The sequence below is a fragment of the Taeniopygia guttata genome, chromosome 11, assembly GCF_048771995.1.
Source record: "Taeniopygia guttata chromosome 11, bTaeGut7.mat, whole genome shotgun sequence".
Taxonomy (NCBI): Eukaryota; Metazoa; Chordata; class Aves; order Passeriformes; family Estrildidae; genus Taeniopygia; species Taeniopygia guttata.
Window position 1 is genome coordinate 332,870 of NC_133036.1, and position 27,262 is coordinate 360,131.

The following is a 27,262-nucleotide window of genomic DNA, read 5'->3' on the forward strand; positions in this document are numbered from 1 at the left end:
GGAGGGCCGAGGGGGCGGGCCCGCCGCGGCAGCAGGAGCGGGTGTGCGGCGCTCGCTGCGCGGCGGCGATGGGGCAGAGCGGAGCGGGCCGGGCCGGCGCGTCGGGCCCGTGAGGGCGCCGGGACGGACCCGCGGGCGGGCGGGAGCCCGGGCCGGGCCGGGCGGGAGGAGGTGAGGAGCGAGCGGCGCCGGGCGCGGCCGCGGGAGTCGCTCGGCGCCGTCGGGCAGGGGCGCGGCCGGCGCGGCCACCGGCTCAGGCCGCGCTCCGGCCGGGGCCGCGGGCGGTGCCGCCGCCGCTGCGGTGTGGGGGAGCCGGGCCCAGCGGCGGGGCCGCGCTAGGCCGGGGTGGCGGTGGCTCCGTTCCTGGCGGGCCCTGCTGGGCCTTTCCGCGTTTCAGCCTCGCCCCCCGAGCAGCCTTGGCCGCTCCTGAAGTGTTTCGGGACTTTCCTTCCCCGTCCTGCGCGGAGCCGCCCGGGGAGCGGAGGTGATGCTCAGGTTTGGGCGGGGGGAAGGATCATTGTCCTCCGCAGCTGAGCCTTGCACGGAGCCCAGCGGGTCGCACGGACGTGCCTTGCCGTGAAACACTCTGTGAGAAAACCAGTGAAATACAATATTCGGTATCATTTCGGAACCTGAGCACATATATTTCATTTTTTGGGCAGGACTGGCCGCGAGGTGTCTTGGTAAATCTACTAACGCCACAGCATTCTGGCCTTTGGGAATGATTCCTCTTCTGCCTCTCACGGGGATTATTTGTATCAGATTTATGACGCCGAACACAGCTGCAGGTGCATTTTCTTTTAAGAATCATGCTACCAGTATGAACATCCTTGTGTTACAGTGTTTCCACCGATGTTTTGAGAAACAGTTTCTATTTCTTCCACTCATAGCTTGTATAGCCGACGTGTAATTCTGTACGCTGAGCTGCAACTGAATTTCCTTGCTCCTAGTTTTAACCTTCCCATGAAAATTCGTTTTGGGCTGTTGAAGAACAGAACTTTGCATCTCAGCTGGTTTAATTATTTTTGGTATTAAAGTGTCAGTTTTTTTAAGAAACCGTACAGTTTATTTTAGCCTTTTTATTTTATACTCTGATTCAGAGCCACAGACGTGTGTTCATTCTGAAACCTGATAGCTGGTTTAAACATCTTAATATAGTTCATCTAAGGCTCCTGCAGGGTAGAAACAGAGTTCTTGAATTTCAGCGCAAACTGTTATTCTGATGAGATGTCTCTGTAGTGACAGCAGTGACTCATAACTGAGGAATAAAGGAAATTAGGGAAGCTTTGAAGTTAGGTAGCTTATGGCCTACCCCTGACGGATTTTAAAATGTCTTTTGCTTCTGAAGTATGTAGTGTTGCAGTCATAATTGTGTTTTGCCTGTTTTTCCTGAAGTCTTTTGAGCATGAAAAAATTCGGGTAGTGGATGGACTAGAAGGGTGCAGCTGAACAGGCTCTGACACTTTAATTGTTCCTGTTGGTGGTCAAGTGCGCTTGGGTTTGCACAAGTCTTGTAGCTGCTGCTGTGTTGTGTGGGGTGACTTTGTGGAAAGGACTAAGCTGCTTGGTTCCCAGGTTAATCATACAGTGGTCTAATAGTTTGTTCTGGTCATAGTCTGCTACGACTGTGCTGCTTGATCAGCAAAGATTTTTCTTTACTCACAGAATTCCATGGGAAGTGGCTGTAAGAATAATCCTAAAATTGGTGGTGTATGTAAATGTATTTTTGATACATTGCCAACATTTAATGTCCTTTTAACAAGCTTTTCTGTACTCTTAAAATACTAATTTATCACTTGTATTCTTTTAAAAGAGGAGTATTTGGCTTTTGAAGCTGTATGGACAGTGGTTGTAGATAAGTTTTTAAAGGAAGGCATTTTTATATAGTGATAAGAAACTCTTTAATAAAGGAAAGCCTTTTGGTACTATAGCCAGGGAGTTTAGTAACATTTCTGTGGGTGATTAAGGCTTTGAAAGACTAACCACACACCACATAAAGTTATTACATAATCTAAATGCAGCTGTTGATAAGTTTTCAGACTGAATTCTTTACTATTAAACGTGAAGATTTTATTGTTGAAGCAATGGACTTGCAAACAAGATATACTTATTAAAAATAAATATGATAAATCTTATTTTTAAAAATCAATTAATGTTTTTATGCTGTTGGACAGACTTTCTCTTTTAATATATTATTTCCATTCATACTTACTAAAATTAAAATTAATTATTTCTGTAAATGATGTAGGAAAAATCAGGATCCCCTGATTGTTTGCAGTCTACTGGAGATTGAGAAACTTCGTGGAATGGCTCAAAAAAAGGGAAAGTGAAGTGTGTCAGCTCTTGAAAGAGCATAAATGTTTTTGAGAACATAAAATGGAGCTATGCAAAACAAGACAGTTGGGGTTTATTCCCATTGTGTGAAAAAAGTAAAGGGAGAAAATTGCTCAGAACTTGTATCCAACTCTTATTTTACTATCTGAGTAGACTTTATAAAAACTAGTAGTCATTTAATCATGTTTCCATATGGGGCAGGAAGGGAGGAATCGTGCTGTGTTCTTTATCAGTTTCCACATAAACTATTTGAGTCCCATGCTCACACCACTTTTTTTGTTAATCATTAACAAACATTAGAGTCCATTTATGTGTATCAGAGGAAAGTGAGGAAAAATATTTTTTAACTTGGAAACCCATGGATGGTCTGTGAGACTTTGGTTCAGTGAGGTCTGGACCTGCCTGGATCCTGCCCCTCCGGAGTTACTTACCTGGCAGGTGGAAACTCCTTCAGGCACAGAGCTGCTGTGAGCTGCTGCAGCAGTGTGGGGCTGTGGTGGTGACACTGACACCCACGTGTCACATCTGTGCATGGTACAAGAGCCTCACCAAGGCAGCACAGCAGTCTGTGAGTTCCTAGGGACTGAAAGATGAGGCTCTGCCCAAGTTTCAGGTTGTCTGTAGTTACTACTTTTCTTTGGGGAAAGGGTTTTGTTAAATATTCTTGTTTAAAAAGATGAGGGAAATAATTACAGGACTGCTGGATTTCATTGCTTTCCAATAGCTTCTGAAACTGGGTTCAAACAGGGTAGGAGAAATAGCAATAGATTTTGTGCTATTTGAATGCCATCAGAGAAAAGTTGTGGAGCCATAGGATACCTAGGCACAAGGACAAAGATTATTTGCCTTTGGCTATAAATAGTCATTGAGATTGTCCTTTAACTGAATTAAACTATGGCATCACAGATTGGGAACAGGAACATTTACATGACAATTCATTCTGAACTTGTACACTGCCCTTTGCTGTCATCTTTAGAAGAAAAAGTCTTGCTAAGGTACTGCAGATCTTTCTTCATGTATCCACTGTGATCAAAACTGTAGACCCACTCAAAGAAGTATTTTCAAATTGTTTTTTTTCACTTTATTGGTTGTGAACTGCAGTTATAAAGATGATATTTAACTAAGGTGGTTGCTCCATGGTATTTTAATAACCATGATGTATTTCTTGCTTTGTTGAAGTGAATTATCTTTCTAGAATGATAAAAATAAGAGCCTCCATTTTTTATGAGAACTGCATGTTGCAATGCCCACACAATTTGGTTTTCATATATTGTATATTACTGGAACTGCCCATTTCTATTAAAGAAATGGCTGTTACAAGTTATTAAAGTTCCCATTTTGTGCTGCTCTATTTTGTCAACACAATTTTCTGCTTCACTAAATCAAAATGTTATGCAGAATGACAGATGCAGTACACTTTGTCAGAAATAAGTAGTCACTAAGCATGGGAAAAGAGCTTTATAGCGGAAAGTTTCATTAAAATATTGTTTGTAAATTAGAGCAGGTTGTTTATTTATGTTCATTTGGGCTTAGGTTTTCTTTTTGCTTTCACTTATGTGTGTTTTCTTTGTTTTCTGCATTTCATTACATGTTTTCCACAACCCTTTTCTTTCAAGGAAGTAAAGAAGGAAATCAAATGCACTGCAGTAAGGTGCAGAAATGGTTAAACGGGTCTGCCCATGATCAGCAGTACAGTGGCTGTTCTGGGACTGTAGTTCAGCATTTTGCTGAACTCTGATCTCTATGAGGAATGAGTCTGGTCACAGATTTAAATTGTTTTATGTTTTACTTAAGGCTAGCTGTGCTTACCCAATTCAATTTTGTCTTTTTTTTTTCTTTTTATTCTAGGCTTCCTGCTCTGAATGTGTTTCTTTGCAAAATGAATATTGCATTGTTTCACAAAGATTGGACCCTCCAGTAGAATTTGGAAAGATCACTGCACATAAATCAAGAGCTTATTTTTCTTGAAGACTCCTGTTCAGCTTTCAAAGTTTTAATCACAATGAATTCAGGCTTATGGAGTCAAGAAAAAGCAAGTTCATCCTATTGGGAAGAGCGGATCTTTTACTTGCTTCTCCAAGAATGCAGTGTCATAGACAAGCAGACTCAAAAGCTCTTGAAAGTGCCCAAAGGTAGCATTGGGCAGTTTTTTCAAGACCGTTCTTCTGTGGCACACTCCAGAAATATTCCATGTAAAGGCAAGAAACTACAGATTGGATTAAAGATTCTGGAACAACCTCATGCAGTCTTGTTTGTGGATGAGAAGGATGTTATAGAAATAAATGAAAAACTAGCTGAGTTGCTTCTGGCTATTACTAACTGTGAGGAAAGATACAGTTTGTTTAAGAGCAAAAGCAGGTTAGCTAAAGGAGTCCAGATAGATATTGGCTCACCTGTTAGAGTACAACTGAGATCAGGGGATGAGAAATATCCTGGAGTTGTTCGCTTCAGGGGACCCTTAATGCAAGAAAGGTCCCTAACAGGGATATACTTTGGAGTAGAGTTGCTGGTAAGTTACTTGCTAAGGGGTGGTATCAGATATACTTTATGAGGTGAGTTAAATATGCCTTCAGGATAAAGAGGAAGTCCTAATTTTTTTTTTTTTTTTCCTAGAAGCCTATTACTCCTAAAATCCATTATCTTCAGTGTTCTCATAAATACTTTTATGTGAACGTGCCATATCACATCAGTCTTGTAATCTCCATGTTAAATGAGGCTTGGTGTGCATGGGCTGGCAGAAAGACTTGAACATACTCTGAGTCCTCTAGCCCAGAAGAATGTAATTCACAGAATCGTGGAATGGTTTGGCTTGGAAAAGACCTTAAATATCCTCTAGTCCTGAATCCCTTGTTAGGTCAGGGACACCTTCCACTAGACCAGGTTCCCCAGAGCTCCATCTATCCATCCTGGCCTTGAGCACTGTCATGGATGGGGCATCCACAACTTCTCTGGGCAAAAATATTTACAGCCCTCTCATGGTGACTATCTGACTCTCAGATTTCTGTTGAGTGCTTTGTTTGCCTGTGTCAGGATATGGTCTGTAAATGCAGGATTGGACTTTAGGGCTGCTGTGTTTGTAGATCCCTAGAAGTCCAATGGCAACTAGTTAAAATAGAGAATGTATCTGTTCTGTTCTCCTTGTGAGATATTTCTGCAAAATTAATGCCAGCCATAAGCTATTGAAGAATTAGGTTCAGGAGAGTTCTTCTCTTGTTGTAGAAGTATATTTTTCAAAGTACTCTTTAAACTTTTCTTGAACTCTTTGTAATTCCCACTGAGAACCTCAGGGAATATGAGGCCCAAGTGTTTCTGAAAATCATCTCGCTTTATATGGCATTTAAGTGGAATTTTTGAATGCTTAGCATTATGTCTAGTATGAAGTAGTTTTGTCTTGATATGGCAGACATTTGATGATTGAAGTAAAATTTGCACCTGAAGAAAACATGCTTCTCTGAGTGTAAAGGCTTCTGCCCGCAGCTACTCTCTAATCTAGTGACATCTTGCTCTTTATTCCCTGAAGACAGATAGTTTGTCTATTTGCCACAGATTCTGACAACAGAATTCTCTAAATAATGGTAGTGCATCAGGCAAGTTTTTAGTGCAATTTATCCAAAACACTTTATTATGGATTATGTTACTGCTTTTTTAGAAGTCTGTTTTTTACAAAAAACCAATTATTTGGGTTTTTTATCTCTTTTTTTCCTTTCTCTTCCTCCTCCAATACTTAGGAAGAAGGTCGTGGTCAGGGCTTTACTGATGGACAGTACCAAGGCAAGCAGCTTTTCAGATGTGATGAGGATTGTGGGGTTTTTGTTGCTTTGGACAAACTGGAGCTGGTGGAAGATGATGACAATGAACTGGAAAGTGACTATGCAGCTCCAGTTGACGCAATGCAGGTAGAACTTCCTCCTCTGGAGATCAACTCCAGGGTTTCTCTGAAGATAGGAGAGAGTATAGAGTATGGCACAGTTATATTCTGTGATGTCTTACCAGGAAACGAAAGTTTAGGATACGTTGTTGGAGTGGACATGGTAAGAAAATAATCTGACTTCAATAACTTCTGCATGTGTGTTAGCTAGTGAATGACATGCACGTAGAAGAAGAAACATTATCCACAAGCTACTTCAGCGGAGGCTGACCTAAAATGGGAAATAAACACTGTGTTCAAAGATGCCCTTGGTGGTAATTGTTTTTGGCATCAGGTAAATGGTGTCATATTTGATGCTAAACAGTTCAGGTGAAATACTCTGCTTACTCTGAGGAGCCTCCACTGAGCTACTTGCTATGTTAGGTGTCAGTTATGGAGTCAAGTGTTTGTCTTGTGAGACTGGCTTTGTTCTGCCTGTTAAAAAGTAGGCTGGATGTCTTTTTCTTTTTTTAGCCATTTTTAGAAGCTTTTTTTTTTTCATGTAACTGTTTTGTTTGGCTTTGTTCTACCTTAAAAGTGTGGGTTTCAAGGACAAAAGTTGATCTTTCAAGAAAATGTGAAGCTTGTAATGAAAAATTATTTCTAGCAACATGAATTTTTAAAAATGAACAGCTTTAAAATTTTTCATAGTTTAAGATTATTCTGGTTTTGTAGGTTAGATGCTTCCATTTTCTTGATTGCATTACCTGTTTCCTAAAAATGCAATGGAATTGCTCTAGCTTGTTCATCAATAATGTTTTTTAGAAGAAAAATGCTTGTTAAAGTAGGAGCTGTTTCTCAAGCGATAATGTTTTAAGCTTTTGCCTTTAAAGACTGTAGTGTTTGGCTATTCTAAATACAAAATTAGTTACAGGAAAAAGTAGATGTTGTCAAATGTTTTATTTCCCTACTTTTTATATTCTTAAAGATGCATGTCTGTACTCAGTATGATGTAAATCTTCTTTTGGGATACATGTAATGTGTTTTTCTATTTTTAGGATAATCCGATTGGAAACTGGGATGGAAGATATAATGGAATACAGCTGTGCAGTTTTGCAAGTGTTGAAAGTACACTTCTTTTGCATATCAATGATGTTATTCCAGGTATGCCCTGCTTTCTTAACCAGAAGGCAGACTTTGATAACATCTAGGACATCCTCCACCTAGGCGCACTTACATGATTAAAACAATACTGCAGAAATAATTTCCTAAATTCACTTGACTTACCTTCTCTGTTATATTTCTCTTCAGTATTGCCCTCCTTTTGGTTACAGTCTCACTAGTAGAAAAGCTTTAATACTGAACAAAATTCCTGTCAAATTGTATAGTATTTACAATACTATGCAGTGTGTAATCTTCATGAATATGTGAGTGTCTGTAGTGGGAATCTTTTCTATGGTCTGTTGTTCAGTTTCAAATATCTTGATCAGAAAGCTGTTCTTTCTGTGTTTGAAGGGTGTTGACAGGATTATATATGCATTCTGGGAATAAATACATGGAAATGCCTATCAAGACTGGAAAAATTTGCTGCAGTAATTCACTGAGTAGTGTTAACTTGTAACAACTACAGGTCCCTGATTCTTTTTCTGAAGAAAGAAAAGTTTTTATGAGGCTTTCATTTGAGCACTATCTCTAGGCAGGTTCTAATGAGTCTGTAGTCTAATTGTTGCTCTCACGCTTCAGTTTGACTGACTTTTCTTATATCTGCCTCCTACTTGCTCGTTTAGTTGATATGCATGTTTTTGCATGAATTTTCTGCTCTTCTCTGGAGAATTCACAGGAACGTTTCCATTTTTTGAAAAGAGCATTTATTATAGATGTGTTTGTAGAAAAAAAACTTCTTGTATCTGTTTCCATATATAATGGAAACATATACCTATGTTAAAGGATGTGAATACAACCTATTTGATGTATTCGAGAAGGAATGGTAGACTTTGCAGTAAGCAATTGGTGATGTGATAAAAGCAGATTGTATACACATAAAATGTTGTTCATGTGCCAAACAAGGCTTTCTTCTGCTCAGTGTTAAAGCTTGTGATGGCAGAGCTTTGTTCAGTTATGTTTTGAGGTGAGCTTTGTGTAACACAGTGGAAACATAGCAAAGGGAAGCTAATACTATCTTCATGTGCCATGTCTCAGAGACGGTGTCACAGGACAGGAGACCTCCCAAGCTTGCCTATACCTCAAGAAGTGGTGACAAAGGCTTGTTCAATCATAGTAAGCCAAAGGCTATAGGTAAGTATGGGAAGGGATTTTCTTTACTTTTGTAATATTACAAAATTTTGTTGCTTGAAAAAAGTATTGTCTTTTCTATCAGTTAATGTATTATTTCAGTTATGTGTCAGGTTCACAGAATCAAGGTTGGCAGAAGCCCTTGGGATCACTGAGTCCAACTGTACTTAAAAGTTAAATTTCTCTGGAGTATTAGTATGAATTTAATCATTATAGAGATGGTGGACAGTTTAAATTAACATTGCCCAAACTGCCTTCATTTTCATGAAAAAACGTTTGAAGTACAGCAAAAATTCTGGACCATATTACCTAGTTGTCTAGTACTACCAAGTCAGGGCTACATTCTGTTTCTCTGGAAGTGTGCTGTGTGTTTATATATATTGTTTTGCAGAACTAGTAACTTCAAAATTTTTAGCTCAGGAGCAGATCTACTTAATAGTGATGGTATTAATTTTGCTGTGATTCAAAACCAGAATTGAATTCCCAAAATATAAACGTCCTTGACTTTGTTTTTGTTCAAGTCTGAAAACCCTCCTGGGAAAAAAAAAAAATAAAATTGAAAGAGAAGCAATTTATAATTTAAAAAAAAAATTTTAAGGCAGAAATCAAAATTCAGTGTCTTTTGATTTTACTAGTGGCTACATTGGGTAGTAAAATACTAATGACAGTATATTCTGTAATTTGTCATTTACCTGGCACTGGATGCTGGCAGAGATGATCTTCACTGTAGTAACTGTGATTATATGTTGACACAAGTTATAAATTTGGAACTGATCAGTAATTTATTTGCCTACTGTGAAATTTTGGTACTTTAAAACCAACTGTATTGCAAATACCTTCTTATATCCATAATTTATAGTCGTGAAAAATTTGTTTTTGAGAGGTATTTTCTGCCTTCTTTTCAGGCAGTGACTTGAGATTTCAGCTCAGAGTGTGTGCTGGTTTGGTGCAGACTTCTACCTTGTTGTGAGCTTAGAACTGTGTTAGCCTTTGTTTGCTCCTTTGTGGAAAGGCATTGTGTCTTCTTGAAAGTGTAGTAACAAATTTATACTAAGAAATAAGAGTGTAGGTGGCCTTTTGTAAACAGAGATTAATCTCTTCAATAAAATATGTTGTTTTCCAGGATCTACCTCTGAACCTGGAAATAGAAGCAGATCTGAAGTGTTCTACACATTAAATGGCTCATCAGTTGACTCTCAGCCTCAAACAAAAACAAAATCCCCATGGTATATTGATGAAGGTAAAGAGGGAGGATAGTTTTTATATATTTATTTTAAAAACCCACAAAATAAAACTAGAGTTTATTATGTTCTTTAAATAAAACAAGGATGAGATTAAATGTAAAACAGTTGGACTGTGTTGGCATAGTGGAATACGTAGTACATATAAAAAGCATCTTGAAATCCCTGTGAAAATGTACTCTGTCTTGGTGTGACCTGTGGTTTTCTCCTGCATGTAGGAGATTTTGTTCTTGGCAATTCATGTGCAGCTCTGTGGGAATGCATGTCTCACAGGAAAAATAAAAGCTGAGCCTGGGATGGAAGACATGAAGTATTCCTTGTAGCTGAGTGTACACAGTAATTGTATTTTGCCTGTCTTTGTAGCTGTGTTACAGATCCAAGGGAACTGTAATATTCTGCCATGTCAGCTAATCAGTCTGGAAGTGGGAGCAGGGAAATTATCTAAGTATATGAGAGGTTTTTCTGTTTTTTTAAAAAGTTATTTCTGTAAAATCTCTCTTTTTGTTTTTAAAGTATAAATGCACATACTTGAAGGATCAATATATCTTGATTTGCTTCCAAACCTATATTTTTTTTCCTAAAAAAAACGTGTGGCAAACTGGCCTAACGACTGAAGGGGTAAATACTAAACTGTTAAGGTACTCCAGAAACCTGTAGCAGCAGTAGCCTCTGAATTCTTTCAACCACAAGAGAAAATGGGTTAAAATTGTTTTTAGTTCTGTAACAGATGTCTTTTTTTTTTTTTGATGTTTCTAAGACATTAACTTCATTTAATGAAACAGCATGGTGAAGATGGAGAGGCTTTTGTTCTGCAAATACCAATTGTGTACTAGAGACCCTTCCAGCTCAGGGTATTCTATGACTATGTAGAGAGATGAGAGAAGACACAGAGTGCTTGTGCTGTTCCATGTAGTTGTGATCTCTTTTATCTGGCACTGCATTGCTAATGGCATGTTTAAGTCCTTGATACTTTATAGACACTGATAGATTATCTGTTTTAGAGCCAAAGTATGTTGTGATAGAGTCAGTGAAATAAGGACTTCTCCATTTGCAAATCAGATCTGCAAGCAATTATTTATGCCTTTATAAGCTGTGAACCAAATGATTTCCTCAGCCACAATGACCAGTGAGCTCCTAGTTTTGCCCCCTACAGTCATAATCCTTGGGGCTCTTAACTCATGTTCAAAGAAGAAGCCTCATGTGATGATGAAAAGATTTAAATCCAAATCTTCCTGTAGTTTCTAACATCTTTCTCTGTGCTGTTAATTTTTGTTGCTGTGGTAAAAGTGGTGGGACTGCAGCAGTGTCTTCTCAGTCAGTTCTGTGTCTCCAGTGTTGCCAAGTGACAAAAGTCTTCCTAAATGTCCCCAGCTGTTAGTGCTTCCCACCTGTTACATCCGATGTTGCTGGTTTGAGAACCAAATCTTTTCTTTTTTAATACAAGGGAAAAAAACCCCAACACTTACTAACATCTTGGTTTTGATTTTAACAGCTGCTGAAGACCCTTCAAAGTCACTTACTGATTCATCTCCTGGATTTGGGCATTCTTCACCACCACTGCAGCCACCTTTAACAAATTCTGTGTCTACAGAAAACAGATTTCACTCCCTCCCCTTTAGCTTGACAAAAACAACAAGTACTAATGGTACTATTGGACATAGTCCTCTCTCTTTATCTGTTCAGTCTGTCATGGGTGATGTGAATACTACAGCTACCCAGGAGAGTCCATCAACAGCAAGCCCAATTGGAAACTCACATGGTCTTGAAGCAGGTTCCTTGGCTGAAGTTAAAGAAAATCCTCCTTTCTATGGAGTAATCCGCTGGATTGGCCAGCCCCCTGGAGTAAATGAAGTATTAGCAGGACTGGAACTGGTAAATATAAATTCTAGCTCTCATTAATGTTAATTACTAGTTTTGTTTCTCAGAGCTGGTGCCTGTATACACTGCAAAAGCAGCCAGTCTGGGGGATTTGCCCAGACAGGTTGCCAAGTGATTTCCTTAGTGCTAAGTTCTTTGATAAGCTCTGACTTTTATGGCTGCCTTATACCTTACCCTCTTAGTAGGCTCTGGGATGTGTTTGTGTCACAGTGGGCAAAGGATTTTGTAGGACTGATCAATTCCTTGCTTTAGAGGAGTGTCTTTAGTGTTTGCTTACATTATGGAGACTGTAACTGAAACATGAAATCTAAAGCTCCTTTAAGTGGAAATTTACATAAAATTCTCTAGCTGTAGTAGTCTTTGTTGAATATAATTGTTTGTTTGTTGTTTGCATATCAGCAAACAGGCAGTGTGATGACTGTCAGAGCTGTAAGGCTGGTTTTGATAATTGACAGTAGTGATATTGTTGATTTGACAGCCATGTGCTTTATGTGTTTCTGTGGGCCCTTTGTAAAAAAAAAAACCCACAGTTGCTTCAAACATGAATTGCTGTTGTGTACTGACATCACCTCTGTGGCAGCTGCTGCCAAGGTTGTGATGGGGTATTGGTTAAATTAATGTGTACATGGTTAGGAAGGTGGGGTTCTTTATTTTGGGACAATATTCAATAAAATATTACATAAAGTAGTGTAAAATTATGTAAAACACAAGCAAAGTATGTGAGAATTTGACTGGAATTCCAGCTGTTACAAAGAAGTTCTGATCCTTGTGGGTGTTGTGGGTGAAATTGAAGCCATGACTTACCACAGGCATTCTGAGCCTGCTCCTTGGGTTGTCATGCATTAACCTGGGTGCCACTTGTGCATTTCTGCATTAAAGCCTAGCTATTGTTAGTAAGCAGCCAATGTACCTTAAATCCTTTTCTCAAAGATAACAGCTTGTTGGTGTTCAGTCCTAGCTTGTGTTGTCTCTCCTTGATGTACACTTTCTGTGTTTTGAATAAGGCGTTTTTCTTGTGCAGCCAAATCACACTGAAATTATTCATACTACCCCATGCTCAATGATTTTAATAAAGTGGTAACAAGTGCTCTTTCTAACTACAGAAAGAATCTGGACCAAGTTAAGTACACAGTCTTTCCTCCTACCTTCCCCATGCTGCTTCTGGTGGAATTTTTGTTTTATTTTGGATGTAGTGAAAGTTTAAGCATGAAGAAAGAAAGAAACATGCAAGTCTTAATTTTCTCAATCCAGTCAAACAACAGCTCAGTTGAGGCTGTGGATACTGAATTGCAGAAGCAAGTGTGTATCATGCTTCAGAGTAACAGAAGGGTGACTTATGGGTAGATACTTTATCAAATATCCTACTGCAGAATTGTAGAAATAAGAAAAACTGAATTCTCACTTCAATTTTCAGGAAGATGAATGTGCAGGCTGCACGGACGGGACATTTAAAGGAACTCGATACTTCACGTGTGCTCCAAAGAAAGCTCTTTTTGTTAAACTCAAAAGCTGCAGGCCGGATTCCAGGTTTGCCTCGCTCCAGCCTGTTTCCAACCAGATCGAGCGCTGCAACTCTCTAGGTACTGACCTTCTGCTTATTTCTTGTTTATCAGCTGGGAACTGGCCAGGGCTTTGCTTTCATTCATTCCTGCAGTAACTTCTTTTATTGAGCACTTGGAAATCTGCACAGGTATTACTTAATTGAGATTAATAAATAGCAGATCAGGCTGTACAGAATACAGTGATTCTTAATTATTCTTTTATGCTTTAAAACATGAAAATGTTCATATATTTAAAGGAATGTCATAAAATTATAGGAAGTTTTTATGCTGTACACTTCTTACTTTAGAAATTGTAAAACTATCTTGTGGGAAATAGTATTTTTAACTCTAGCACTGTATGATTGCATTAACAGAAATAAAGGCAGTTATTTTTCTATAATCTATAACATCAACTTATTTGAATGTCTATAAATATTAACAAAGAAATGCATGTATTTTTATGATGGAAGGTAGTGGTGAAAAACTTCTTTGTTTCCGTAACTTCAAGTATTTTAGATTTCTTGGGTCACATTGTATTGTCTGGGACAACAGCAAAGAAAAGTGTCTGATACTTGTAAGATAGTGGGAACTGGGCATTTGTAATGAAAAAAGAACTTAATTACTTAATTCCTGTGGATAAAATTAATTCAGTGCTTCAAGCTTTCTGAAACACTCTAGTGTGGAATGTAAGGCCTTGTTCCCTGTCTGGAAGACAGTGAGTCTGAGCTATAATAAAATGCTATTCTAGTCCAGAGAAGGAATGCTTACACTAAGGAAGCAACTTAGCTATATATAGAATGTTACTAGGAAAATCTCAAGGGGAATAAAATATGAGGCTTTAAAGTGTTTTTTGAAAAAAAAATTTCAGCCTTTGGAGGTTACTTAAGTGAAGTGGTAGAAGAAAACACTCCTCCAAAAATGGAAAAAGAAGGTTTAGAGACAATGATTGGAAAGAAGAAAGGTATCCAGGGTCATTACAACTCCTGTTACTTAGACTCCACCTTATTCTGGTAAGTTCATAATTTGTATAGTGGCATCCCTTGGTGGAAATGGAGAACATGAGTTCTTTGCTTGAGTGGCTGTGTGTGTGTATTCCTGTGCACTCCCAGTGTCCTGTGCTGCGGTCCCTGTGCTCTCCCAGTGTGAGCAGTGAAGTGCTGGTCGTGTCCAAACTGGGCTGGCCCTTATGGCTGTGCTTGTTCAGGTGGAGGGAGTCCCTGGTTTGTAAATGGTTGAAGGATAGGGAGAACACAGGCCAGGGGGTGGAGGGAGGGAGGGAGGGAAATGCCTCTTGCAGCTTCTTTGCAGAATCCTGCTGGGCAACTGATTCTGTACTTTGCTGCAGAAAGGATACTGGGTTGGAGTGGACTTTGCTATTTAGTGCAGCTGTGTCCCCTGTCCATAATTGCCTCTTTTTGAGGGTTTGTCTTATGTTGCTCAGGTATCGGAATGGTCAAAACAACCTTCTTTTTCCTTTTTTCTTTGTAGCCTGTTTTCTTTTAGCTCTGTTTTGGACACTGTGCTACTCAGACCTAAAGAAATGAATGATGTAGAGTATTATAGTGAGACTCAGGAGCTGCTGCGGACAGAGATTGTGAATCCTCTGAGAATGTAAGTAGACAAAAACTGGTCTCTAGTGTAACATGAATTAGGGACATCCTCAGTGTTTGCATTCCTTCTGCAAATCTGAGAAGTTTGGCTATCTGCTGCTACTCAGTGTATTTTTTAGAGTATTTTTACTTTTTCTTCATAGCAAATTTAATCAGTGATAACTGGAAAGAGTTAGTCATTGTTTGGTGAGAAATATTTTCACTACTTTCTTACTTGCAAATGGATCAGCACGAAGCTATTGTAAAAATTGTACAAGTGTGAATACTAAAGTATTGATAAACACACGTTGTGTTTGTTCACAGCATTCATCTTTACATGTTTTTAATGCTATTGTACTTGGCAAGAAAATGATTTAGGTTATCTTATATGGAGTTTCACAATTTGATAGATTTAGCAGGACTTTAGAAGTTTCATTACTTTTTACATGTGGTCTGCAAGTGGCCAAAAGCTTTTATTAAAAGAACTTAATATGACCTTTATAATTTTTCAGGCACAATAACCAAAGGAGCTGCAACAAAAATCTCCATGAAAAGTTGTTGTTCTTAAGCTTAATTTTTTAAAAACATGTGAATAATATAGTTGTCGTTCCAAAATTCTATGGGCTGTCAGTGAACAATTTCTGACAAAGTTTTTATTTTGATAAATTAAAATGTTGGCCCCTGAAGTCCTGTTCTTGTCAAGGAGTGTGTGCTTGGCCTGGTGTGTTCCAGGGTCTGTGGAACAGGTAGGATAGCAGGATGCACACTGAGTAGCAGAAATCTCAGGTGCCTGAGGTGGCTGAATGTCTTACTTTCCTTTGATCATGCTTAAAAGCTTTAGGGGAAAAGATTGAATGCTCAAAGTCTCAGCTTCTTAGGTCAGCAGTACAGCTCTGTGTCTTTTTTTCTCAAATGTTGAAATATTTTTTTTTGTTAACAACTCCCACAGTGCTGTTATTATGTGACATTCTGAAATTATGTGTTAAGCTGTGCAAATTAGAATGAAAACAAATCAAAAGTAATTAACTGACAAATCCGAAAATAGTTATCCTGGTACGTTGATAATTAAAACTGTTTTTAAAAGTTGTAAAAGAACATTGAGCACTGCATTAAATTTATGCTACATTAAGAAAACTCGGAGTCAGATTAAATATGAGAAATCAGTATGTAGTTTTGAAGAAATACTGTATGCAATTAAGGAAGGACTTGAGAACCTGTATTTCAGTTTTTAAGTGATTGGTTTTGACTTTTTTTACTTCTCTGATTTGATCAAAAACTAGATAATAGCTTATTAAACCCATTTATCGTAGATATGGATATGTATGTGCTACCAAAATAATGAAACTGAGGAAAATACTTGAAAAAGTTGAGGCTGCATCAGGATTCACTTCGGAGGAAAAAGGTAATGGGGGAGGTTTTCTTTTCTTTGAGACTTAGAAGAATCTAATAAGAAGGAACTGAGGAACCTTGATACATAATTACAGCAGAAAAAAACACCAAATACTTTCCTGTGGCAGTAGTGTCTCAAGCACACATCTGAGTGACCATTGGCTGCTAGAAAGGTCTTTTCTGCTTCCTTGGAATCCCAGCTCAACAATTTGTAAGGAACCCCAGCTGAACAATTTCTGGAGTCTTCCACTGCCTGGATTTCTTTTAGTGCCTTCCTGTGTCCCTGGAACTCCCTTCCAGCAGTTAGTGGAGAAGACTGATATGGCTGGGGTGTTTGTCCTCTTTCAGATTGTCACTTTGACCCCTGAGGCATAAACTTCTTCACTACAACATTTAATTGTTACAATGGTTATGTAGTATTTTAAGAAATAAAATGTTCAAATCATGTTAGAAAAATCAGTTCCCAACTTTTTGATTTTCTGCTGTAAATATTGATTAATTAGCATTGTATTATGTAACTGTTTTGCTTTTATTCAAGAGAAAACTACTTTCTTTGTAAATACTGCATGTTGGAACCAGTATTGACTGCATTTAGTGGCAGGGAGAGAAATATACCAGCAAACTGTGGTGGGGGAGAACAGCCCTCTGGAAAGTGCTGTTGGCTGCATTCTTGGTTAGAGAACTAGGTCTCTAATTTGGATGAACTTGGGACTTGGGTTTTATGTTACTGTCACTGCTCCTCACTGGCTCTCTGCAGATTCACCGTTTCCTTTTGAAAGGTTTTATTTCTCCTGGAAAACTTGTGTGGTGCTAAATGATTCCTCTGAAATTCAGAGCATCTTTTTTAACTTTACTGGAAAGCTTTGTTACCCTGTTGAGCCTGTATCTTTTATTAGGGCCATTTAACACTAAAAGAATAAATGGAGGATTGTCATTAAACTATTCATAGCTTGTCATAATCTTATTGGGGTAATAAAGCTGTAAAAATTAACTGTTGTGTTTTTCCTATGAAAATCTTGAAAACGTTCACTTTCAATGAGTCTTGAATAATGTATCTGGTTTTGCATACTAACAAAACCTTTTTTCTCTCCTGCCTCCAGATCCAGAAGAATTTTTGAATATTTTATTTCACCATATTCTAAGAGTTGAGCCACTGTTGAAAATAAGGTGAATCTTATTTCTTTGGCCTTCAAGGGCTTCGTTGTATCTGTGCTGTACACAGAGCAAAACTTACCTTCCACCATTCAGCTTTCAGCAGCAAAGTTTGTGCACATACCTGAACTCCTCAAGGGCAATTCAGAAGTCTCCTTTCTTCTTAGTAGTGGTAACACTGAGTATCATGCTTTTAGAATCCTCTCAACACCTGAATACTCTAAAAAGCAACATTGGCTTAAATGCTGCTGGGATGGGAGTTAGTTACAGTTTATAGCAAATTTGATGAAAGTTCCCAGGAACTTTTGATGGTGAGATGAAACAGCTCCAATGTAATGGTTTTCTTTTGCTGTTGGACGCTAGTCAGTCCTGTGTGTTTTTTCTCTATAGTAGGAAAACCTATTTCTTCAACCTGAGCACCATATTTGATATCCTTTCTTTTGTACTTCCAGAGGAAATCGAATTGCTCACCTGAAGATCTCTTCCCAAATATATCAGTTCCATTTATTTAACAGAAACACTATCTGAAAACATTGGTACTTGATACTTGACTATGTTTTGGACATCTGACCTCAAAACATACTTAAATTGGTAGCTTAATACTGTGTCCCTCTTCCCAGCTATACAAGATATGTTGTGGTTTTGTGGCTCTTGTTTTTTGAAGGGGATAATTGGTTTGTGGTAGGAATGTGTGTAATGGAAAGGGGTTTTTCCTTTTTTTTTTCCTTTTGGTGAGTATAAAGAAGTTTCTCCAGACTGCTTCCTATGGCTTGCATTGGTAGTTTATGTGGTAATCTGCTGGCTTAGGTGTGGAAGGAGTCTTAACAATTACAGCTGGACAGCCTTGAATTTGGATTATCCTTTTGGAGAGTTCTCTGCTAACTGTAGAGCAAGTCTAGCAGCATTAGCCATCTGGGTGAGGCTTCAACTGCAGGAAGCAGTGTAAATATCGCCCTGATTTAGAGGAAATGTTTCATGAAACCCATCATACTGAAGATAATTAGTTTTGTTTCATTTGTTATTTTATTCCTGAAACTCCTAATTGTCTCTCCAATGAAAGCTGCTTTATTCTCTTGGAGTTTTTGATGCAGATGCTTAGTTGGTAGTTTAGCCATGCATAGGTATATGTTTTTAAAACATGCTCTGAAACTCACCCTGATTTTGTTTCTTTAAATTTTTCCATAATTAATTCAAACTTAATACTTGACTGCCTGGCACTTTGTTGTTGGGGGCAGGGGGCTGGGCTTTGTCAGGCTTTGTTGTTTGGTTGGTTTTTTTTTAAAGCACAATATATTTCAATGTAGAGAGGATGTCTTGTTGATTATTTTCATGTAGGTGTTATTTTCCTAGAAGATACAGTCATCATTACAGTAGAGCTTCAGAATCTGTTTTTTGTTTTTTCTTTAAAACTGTTTTTAGATCAGCAGGTCAGAAAGTACAAGACTGTTACTTCTATCAGATTTTTATGGACAAAAATGAGAAAGTTGGAGTCCCAACAATTCAGCAGTTACTGGAGTGGTCATTCATCAACAGCAACTTGAAGTTTGCAGAGGTTGGTGACAGCTGTTGCCTTGTTAGAAGTGATCATTCCTAAATATCTGTCCATGCGGCAGCGGGAGAAAAGTAGGATTTGGTGCAAAAACATGCAGGCATCTTGGAAATGGGAATATTGTGTCAGGATGCCTACATAGCAAAAACATTTTAAGGTTCACTTAATGAGATGGGTTCTTTGGTTGAACAGATCAAAGTGATTTAGATGAAGAATTACTAAAAGAAAACTTCTTAGCTGCTGCCATGGAGTTGTTTTAAGGACTAATACTTTGAGATACCTCTGTCAGTGGGCTGTGAGTTTAACAGACATGGATGTATTTATAGCATTAGAAGAATGTCTACAAAGTTAGATAATTATCTCAATTTATCTCAAGTTCATTACATGCTATTCTGGCATTTTACTTAGGCACCCTCTTGCCTGATTATCCAGATGCCCCGGTTTGGAAAAGACTTCAAAATGTTCAATAAAATTTTTCCATCCTTGGAATTAAATATAACAGACTTACTTGAAGACAGTAAGTATATAACATTGCACTGTATAATGAAAGATAATTGCTGAGAGTGACTAAGTAGTCCTGATAGTGAAAGTATTCCTGGTTGTTTGGGTGGGTTTGTTGGGGTTTTTTTCTCTTAGATATTTACCAAGATAGTGGGGGGTGCTCAGGCTGAGGAGAAATGAAATTTACTGGGTAGAAGGCTTTTTTTCCCCCTCATGTCATTTAGAAGCTCAAATTCAGAAGAATATATAGAATACAACTTCTTTTTTTGTTTATTTAAGTCTTAAGTACCTGTACAACTGAACTTATTTCAGGACTGTTTTTAAAATCAAGTTATTAGGAGCAAAGTAGTTCATTAATATGGCTGTTCATTAGACTAGAAGGGAGCCTGAGATGAGGATGTGCACATGTCATATATTGTGGTTGTCCTTCTTTTAGCCATGATTACATCTCTTCTTTTTGTGACCTAAGTTTCTGACACTGGTCATCCACTGAATTTTTCATTGCATTATCCTAAGGAAGGACACCTGATTCTAAATTTAAGATGAGAATTATTAAAACTGCCAAAACTCCTTAGAACAATAATCTCTGAAGTTGCTATGGCCTTTCCTCCCACCGTCTTGGCCATCAGCTTATGCTTTTTTTTCTTTTTTTTTTTTCTGCCTGTGTTGACAGATGTAGGAGCTAAGACCACTATGATGAGACAGAGCTAACATGATTTAAAAGCCTGTTTTTGCTTCTTCATACACTTGATTTTTATAATCTTGTTTTGCCACTTACCAATGTATATGTTTTTCTCTTAATTCACATTGCACCAAAGAGCATTTATTATATAGAGTGGCACATTTCTCTTTGATTAGCAATCTCATGTTAACTTTTTTTAAATGTAGTGTCATTCTCCATTTAAAGTAATAGTTCTCCTTCATTTTCATATTCCTTTTGTTAAAAATCAAAGCTTCCCCAGCCTGGAGACTAATACCTTTGTTGCCACTGCAGCTCCCAGGCAGTGCCGTATCTGCAGAGGGCTCGCTATGTACGAGTGCAGGGAGTGTTACGAAGACACTGATATTTCTGCTGGCAAAATCAAGCAATTCTGCAAAACATGCAATACACAGGTAAGTGCTTGGTTTTGGTATTCGCATGGGTTTTACCCGAATGGTTAATGCTGTGGCAATTGAAAGAAAGGCAGAAGAACATAGTGAGACTTCACTAGTGCCAGTGTAGCTGCCACCCATCAAGTAAAGTGTCTCCTTTGGTGTCAGATCAGGAACTCCTGCAATGCATTTTATCAGCATGGCAACTGCCAAATCCAGGACTGGACACAGTGGAGAAGTAGTAACCATGTGTTTTAAATCTAATTTTATGTTCATGCTGCCTTGTTAGAGTTGATAAATTCATGACAAAAATGCTATGTTTTGCTGTTTGGCAATTACATGAAGACGTCAGTCATGGCTTGTTTTCAAATCTGAGCATAGTAGAAAACAGTTGCATCAAACCTGACCTCCCTTCTAACCTTAGATTTGAATTTTCTGGGCAATATTGAACTACACTAGTGGGGAAAAAACAGAAGAAACGTTTAGTCAGCTGCTGTTATTGCAGTGCCTTCTCTAACACCATTAATCTTCTGTTCAGCAGTAATGTCCTTTTTAGCTTTGTCTGCCACAGAAACAAATAATCTTACAGGGTGTTTTTTCTTTTCTGAAATATCACTTCAATTGTAGGTTCATCTTCATCCCAAGAGACAGAGTCATAAATTCAATCCGTTGTCACTTCCGAAGGACCTGCCAGACTGGGACTGGCGGCACGGCTGCATCCCCTCGCAGAAGATGGAGCTGTTTGCAGTGCTGTGCATCGAGACCAGCCACTACGTGGCCTTCGTCAAGTACGGCAGGGACGACTCGGCCTGGCTCTTCTTCGACAGCATGGCAGATCGGGATGGTAACCTCTCTTCACTCTTTCTTACGTTCTTGTATGTGTAGTTTAGATTTCAGCGACCATTTCCTAAAGTTTTGGGTTATTAGTATAGTTTAACTTGATGTACTCCATACTGGGATACTGATCTTGGCTCAGCCTTACCTTAGCGCATTGATTTCATGGCAGCTGCTGATTTGTGTATTCTGAATTTCACCTCAGTTGGATACCTTAGTAATCAGATGGTACAGAAGTAAATGCAGAAGTTTCCTAGTAGGACTCCCTGTACATTTCTCTATGCTTTGCAAATTAGGCATAGACAATTATATAATCAACTGCAGGAATATACTTTCCATTTATATTTGATGTACATGTTTATCAGCATAATTTAACAAATTATCAACAAATATTTTTATTATATTACTATTAAAATATATATCAACAAATATTTTTATTACTTTTTCTTAAATGACTTATAGTAGCTGCCTTTAGAATAAAGGGAGTAGTCACATTACAACATCTCTGCTATTCCTTTGAATCCCTTTAGAGTTATCACTGGAAAATTGTTACCCTGTAATAGCACAAATGTCAGTAAAACAAATGTTTTCTTAGATGCTGCTTTTTAGGCAGATCCTGTTTAAATGTGGACTCTAATTCTGGTGCCTAAGAAAAACAGTAATAGATGAAGTGTCAGACACATAGTAAGAGTTTTTACATGAAGTATTCTTGAACCCCTCTGTTGCAGTGTGAGTTGGCAGGGAGAGGAGTCTTGCCTCTTGTTAAAAATGAAACTGCTACAGAAGTAAAGTTACTTTCTTATGACAGCCAAAAGACAATCAAGCTTCATTTCAGAGTGCTTGAAATACATATGATGTTTGTAAAGAACCACTTTATTTCAGGAATTTAGATCACATGGAATGCTGGTACAGGCACGGTTTGTAAATTCATCAGCTCTTACCAGTTGTCATGTTATTAACAAATTCAGTGCATGTGAGGTGGTTTATGTATTCAGGTCACTTTCCTAAAGTCACACAGAATTTTTAGAGTTAATGAAAACCCAAGGTTCTCCCTGGTTTTTTGTGGTGTTTGTGTGGGTGTGGTTTGCTGGTAAACACTACAGGATATTCTGATTCGAACAGTGATTTCTTGAACAATACACTTCTCATAGGTGTTTACCCAGCAGCAGTCCAGTGTGGCATATTTAACTTTTTTAGGTGTTTTCAAGAACTGGTGATGCTGTCATAATGAAAGTATATTATGACAAGCAGATATATGTAGATATTCTCCTAATCTGTTTCTCCTTCTTTCTTAATGGTTTAAAAGGAGGTCAAAACGGCTTTAACATTCCACAAGTTACCCCGTGTCCAGAAGTTGGTGAATACCTGAAGATGTCTCTAGAAGAATTGCACTCACTGGATTCCAGGAAAATCCAAGGTTGTGCACGAAGACTGCTTTGTGATGCTTACATGTGCATGTATCAAAGTCCAACAATGAGTTTATACAAATGAACCAGGATCTCTGCAGAACTGAGGAGACAGTACAGAGTCACCCATTCTTGGGTTTGCTGCAATTTTGGGTAGTTCAATGCAACCGTTGCTGGCAATGGAAGAAGTTGACTCTGACATCAGGAGGATTTACTGTTCCAAAAACTACGTATGGAGTTCTTTCACTGAAGTATTTAAGCATTTTGCACTCTAGGAAGTGTGCTTGTGTGTGTTTGTTTTATAAACAAAGTTAAGTTACTAAAACTTAAAAGCTTTAAGTGCATTGATGGTACACAGGCTTTTTAAATGTTCAAGGTGGAATTATATCAGGAGACATCTCCTTAGTCCGTTGGGAATGTAAGGATACAGTATTCTAGCTCAGTGCATTTCTATGGATGGGGATGATGATTCTTATGTGTTTCTCTACCCCCACCCTGTCTCCTCATTCTTGATCTTTTTAGCACCATAGATTCTCTCTAAAATAGAGAATAACTTCAGTTTGTATAAGATAAATTTTAGACTAGTGATTGCATATTACATCCTCTTATCTACTACATTATTTTCAGTTCCAAAAATTAACATTAATTTAAAGATCTGAATCCCTGTCTTGCAAAAATCAAGCACACAGAGTTGCTGTGTTGTTAACTTGCAACTTTTGGAGGGGAAAGAGAGGAAAAGAAGAGGGTATTAAGGGGAAGCATAATTGCTAAAATATAAAATTAGCAATGAAAGTTAACAAATGTCTTTTTCTAAGTGTCTATTTTTAAAGAAACGAAGCAGTCTGGAACAGAACAGCAACTGTACACAAATTATTCCAGGACAAAACAATAAAATTGTGGATTGCCTCAGGGAATGTTACTGAAGTGAATTATAGTCCTTGGTAAATAAAACTGAATTTTCTACAGTGCATTAAGCTACTGCCTGGGAATGTTACACATCTGACTCTTCATTTCAGGATTAGTAATATTAAAAAGAGAATATTAAAAATCTCTGCCTGGAAAGATGAAACTCTAAATAAAGGTAGATCAGAGTTCTACTGTATACCAAGTACCTGATGAAAACTAACTTGAAAAGCTGCAAAACCTGTGTTTATGTAAAGTACTATACTTTGAAGTCTGTTGTTTCCTGTTTGCAATGACATGCTGTTGTTTTAGTTGCCTTTTAGATACTTCTGTCTACACTACTAGCAAACATGCAACTCTATATATACAGCAACATCTGGTCGTACAAATTGCATCTATATGAACTGTACATTTTCAACTCTTGAACTGTTTTATATGGAAGCTTCCTTTTTGGGATCATGTCTATAGAAGGGAAGAGATAACAAAATGTAACAAAGGAAAAGCCACATTGAAAAAGTCACTGTTTTAAAGGCAGTGGAGACAGATCCCTTACTGTAGAAAGTGTGGTTATTTTGTTTTTCTTGGAAAACCTAGAATCTCTCTTTGGGATGCACTCTACCATAGAGGGTAGTAGAGAGGTTTGAAAACTGCTTGAAGGGCTAATCTGTGAGAAGCAGGGGGTGCTGAGGGGATTGATCTGTTCCTTAGCCTTTGCATGAAGTGTGCTTTAACCTTTCACTCTCAAGAGCAACAAGGTTATTAGAAGTTTCACCCTTGCTTTGGCCTGGAAGAGTCTCCTGGCTTTCACATTCCCTTGCCTTATTTAACCAGTCTGTGCTCCTTGGCAAAATTCCCTTTTGTTTCAGTACAGAGCTCTTGACCTCTTTCCTGAAAAAATTTGGTGAGATTTTAGGTGATGGATTCTATAACCAGGCCCGTTGTGTCCCAACCTGGAGGTCCAAGCAGTGACCCCTTTGAACAAGGAGCAGGCCCAAGCACAAACCTGCACCCAGGAGACCAATCTGAATGTCTGGATTCTTTCTCTTCCCTAGCCCTAGATTTATTTTTGGCTTTCCTGGTGCATTAATTTGATGTCTTCCACTGGTGTCATCTTTCCACCCCCTCCCAGCCTCATTATGTATAGTTACCTCTTCCTGCCTGAGCTTGGAGAACAGGCTTGGACCTACTATGGCCAGAGGAGAGAATTAGAATTGGCAACCATATTCAAGTTTCCTAGGTGAATGATCTTGTAGCAAAATATCCACTCTTTCATACAGCTGGAAAGTATTCAGCTTTTCAGGATATATACTCGATTAGCAGAAGTGAATTAATACACATGGGTGTAAATGAGCCTGGCTTCTTGCCTCCAAACTTCTGGCCTTTCAGTGGAAAAGGAAAAGAAGTATAGACTCTTCCTGTGGGACACATAGGGAATATTCTTTACTGTGTACGCTTCCTGGTGACAAATACTGTGTTTGGAAAGGCAGGCAGTGCTTTACAGCCTGCCGTTTTTACTTTAGATTATTGCAAAATGGTAAATAGTTTTGCAAGCACTGTATGATTACATGGTTAGTTTGTTGCCCACTTCAGAGGGCAGAGATATCTTCTACAGCATGCAAAAAAAAAATTAGTTTTGGCAATCAAGGAGTCTTCTTTTAATCTAAAATGTATTGCTGTGTTCTGTATTGCACTGCATTGGAGGTGATCTGGCAATGTAAATGAAATGTTACAGAAACAACCCCAATTTTATATCCTTTCTCAGAAACAAGTATACAAGCAGTAAAGTGATTTCACTGTGAAAGGAAACTTGTAAAATAACTTATATGCAAGGGTAAAAAAGGTGGGGTTTCTGTGTGTTTTTTAGCCTTCAGCATATATTTGTAGGAGATTTGAATAAGCTATTTTGAAGCTTTCATTCTAAGCATCTACTGCTGTTAACTGTAATGCCCAAAGAGTCCAGTGACTAAGCACCCAATATTTATGTTGTTTAATGCATTTGGAAACCTCCCAATCAATTCTTTTATCTCGCTCTCCTTTTTGTTTTTAATATGGTGAATGTCCCCCCAGATGAATAGCACTTAGATCATTCTTCATGGTTTGGCTCATAAGTACTGCTAACAATGGCCTTAACCTGTGAGTAGGAAAATACATCGACAACATGGTTCCTGACAGCCTGTAAAAATGTAAAGTTTTGTAGGGCAAACTTTTGTAACTGGGGAAAAAACTTTCATCCCATACAACTTGCCTGCTCTGCTAGATATTTTTAGAACTAGGGGTTCAAAATGGAACAAATCACTGTGCCACTAAATCCTTGGTTATTTTGAACGTAGAGGGTAAAGAGGAGGTATTAGCTAAAGGTGATGCCTTACAGAGTTACTCAAGCAAAGCAAATCCTTCAAGAAAGCCCCAACCAAACCCACAGTAAGATACGTCAGAAGGCTTGTCATGGGGCGGGGGAGATAATTGGAGGAAAAAAATACAAAAATATCTATGTTCAGTAAAGGTCTTTCTAATACGTGATACTGATTCTGTGCTCTTGAAAACTGTAGTACTGTGTTGTACTGAACAGCCTGTGAGAGTCCCATTTTAAGCAAGTACTGTGTGTAACAATTGCTTTTGATCATAAATGGTTCATTTCAATGCACTTATTTTTCTCGTGCACTTTACACTCCACTGAGTAGCTGAGCGTGGTCACCATGATCCCTGACAATGGCCAGTTCCGTACGATACCAAGGCACCACCTGCTGCATACCAGACTGGTGTGGTTTCCCAGCGGAGCTGGTGGAAAAAGCAGCTTCAAAGCTCTGTATTTTTACCACTGTAACAAAGCATGTTTTTATCTGTTCTTGATGTTTTGCTAAATAAACATCCCATGTTTAGTGCACAAGTTGTCTCTTAAGCTTACAAGGCTGTCTCCAAGAAGGCACAAGGGAAACAAACCATTGGATCAGGTTGCCCTCAACTAGCCTTAATTTATTTTTTTTCCAATGGTAGGACTGAATGAGCTGCTGCTGGAAAGGAATGTACTATGTGCTCTTTCTGTATTAATATTAATTAAAAATATTATTCTTATGGCTCTATTCATTTCTTTGGGGCTTGGAAATGTGGGAGTGTCATGAAAAAGCATGAGGACAAGGTGAACGAGCCAGATGTTTTGTATACTTACAGGCAGTTTTATGTTTATACATTTCTTTTAGTCCTTCAACGTTTCTAGGAAACTTAGGAATTGTTGTACTGTATAAAATCAAATCTAAGAATACTGCTTGTGTTTTACCAATTAACACCTAGTGCTGTAAGGGGAAACCACTGAAAAGCAGTTACAGCTGTCTGGAGTTTTCCTGGGGGAGGATTTTGTTTTTAAATTCTTAGTACACCACCTTACTAACCCTAGTGAGCAGCTCTTCCTGGAATAATGCTGTGGCTTCACTGCTGAATCCACACCTCCCACTTTCTATGCAATTTCTGTCTAGAAAAAACACTGCTATCCAGTAGGAGTAGGTTTACCTTTCTATTTATTTTCCCTGAGTGTTTTAGTAATAATAAATAAATAAAAACTGGTAAGTATCGTGAATATAATCCTACCTGAGCGTGCAAAATAAATTATGTCAATTTAAGTAATTTAAAAATCTTTATCTTACTGAAAATCCTTAAACACTTGTTTAAAAAAAATAAATAAAAAAAGGTGCAAAAGCTATTTTTAGGAACCAGCTGCGG

General features: G+C 38.3%; 1 protein-coding gene across 3 annotated transcripts; it reads left to right on the forward strand.

The window, feature by feature from the left end:
• CYLD (CYLD lysine 63 deubiquitinase) lies at positions 1 to 26,620 on the forward strand. Of its 3 annotated transcripts, none has more exons than XM_032750489.3 (18): positions 1 to 171; positions 663 to 788; positions 4,183 to 4,843; positions 6,063 to 6,365; positions 7,240 to 7,345; positions 8,381 to 8,476; positions 9,597 to 9,713; positions 11,207 to 11,586; positions 13,007 to 13,172; positions 14,002 to 14,143; positions 14,622 to 14,744; positions 16,033 to 16,124; positions 17,212 to 17,278; positions 18,683 to 18,815; positions 19,221 to 19,329; positions 20,308 to 20,426; positions 21,033 to 21,249; positions 22,546 to 26,620. In XM_032750489.3, the coding sequence occupies exons 3-18, from the start codon at positions 4,337 to 4,339 to the stop codon at positions 22,728 to 22,730; spliced, it is 2,862 nt and encodes a 953-aa protein (XP_032606380.2). In that variant the 5' UTR covers positions 1 to 171; positions 663 to 788; positions 4,183 to 4,336; the 3' UTR covers positions 22,731 to 26,620. The 3 variants fall into 3 exon arrangements, with proteins under 3 accessions (XP_032606380.2, XP_032606381.2, XP_041574436.1); XM_032750490.3 differs by having other exon boundaries at positions 6,063 to 6,230; XM_041718502.2 differs by lacking the exon at positions 663 to 788.
• The last annotated feature ends 642 nt before the right edge of the window (positions 26,621 to 27,262 follow it).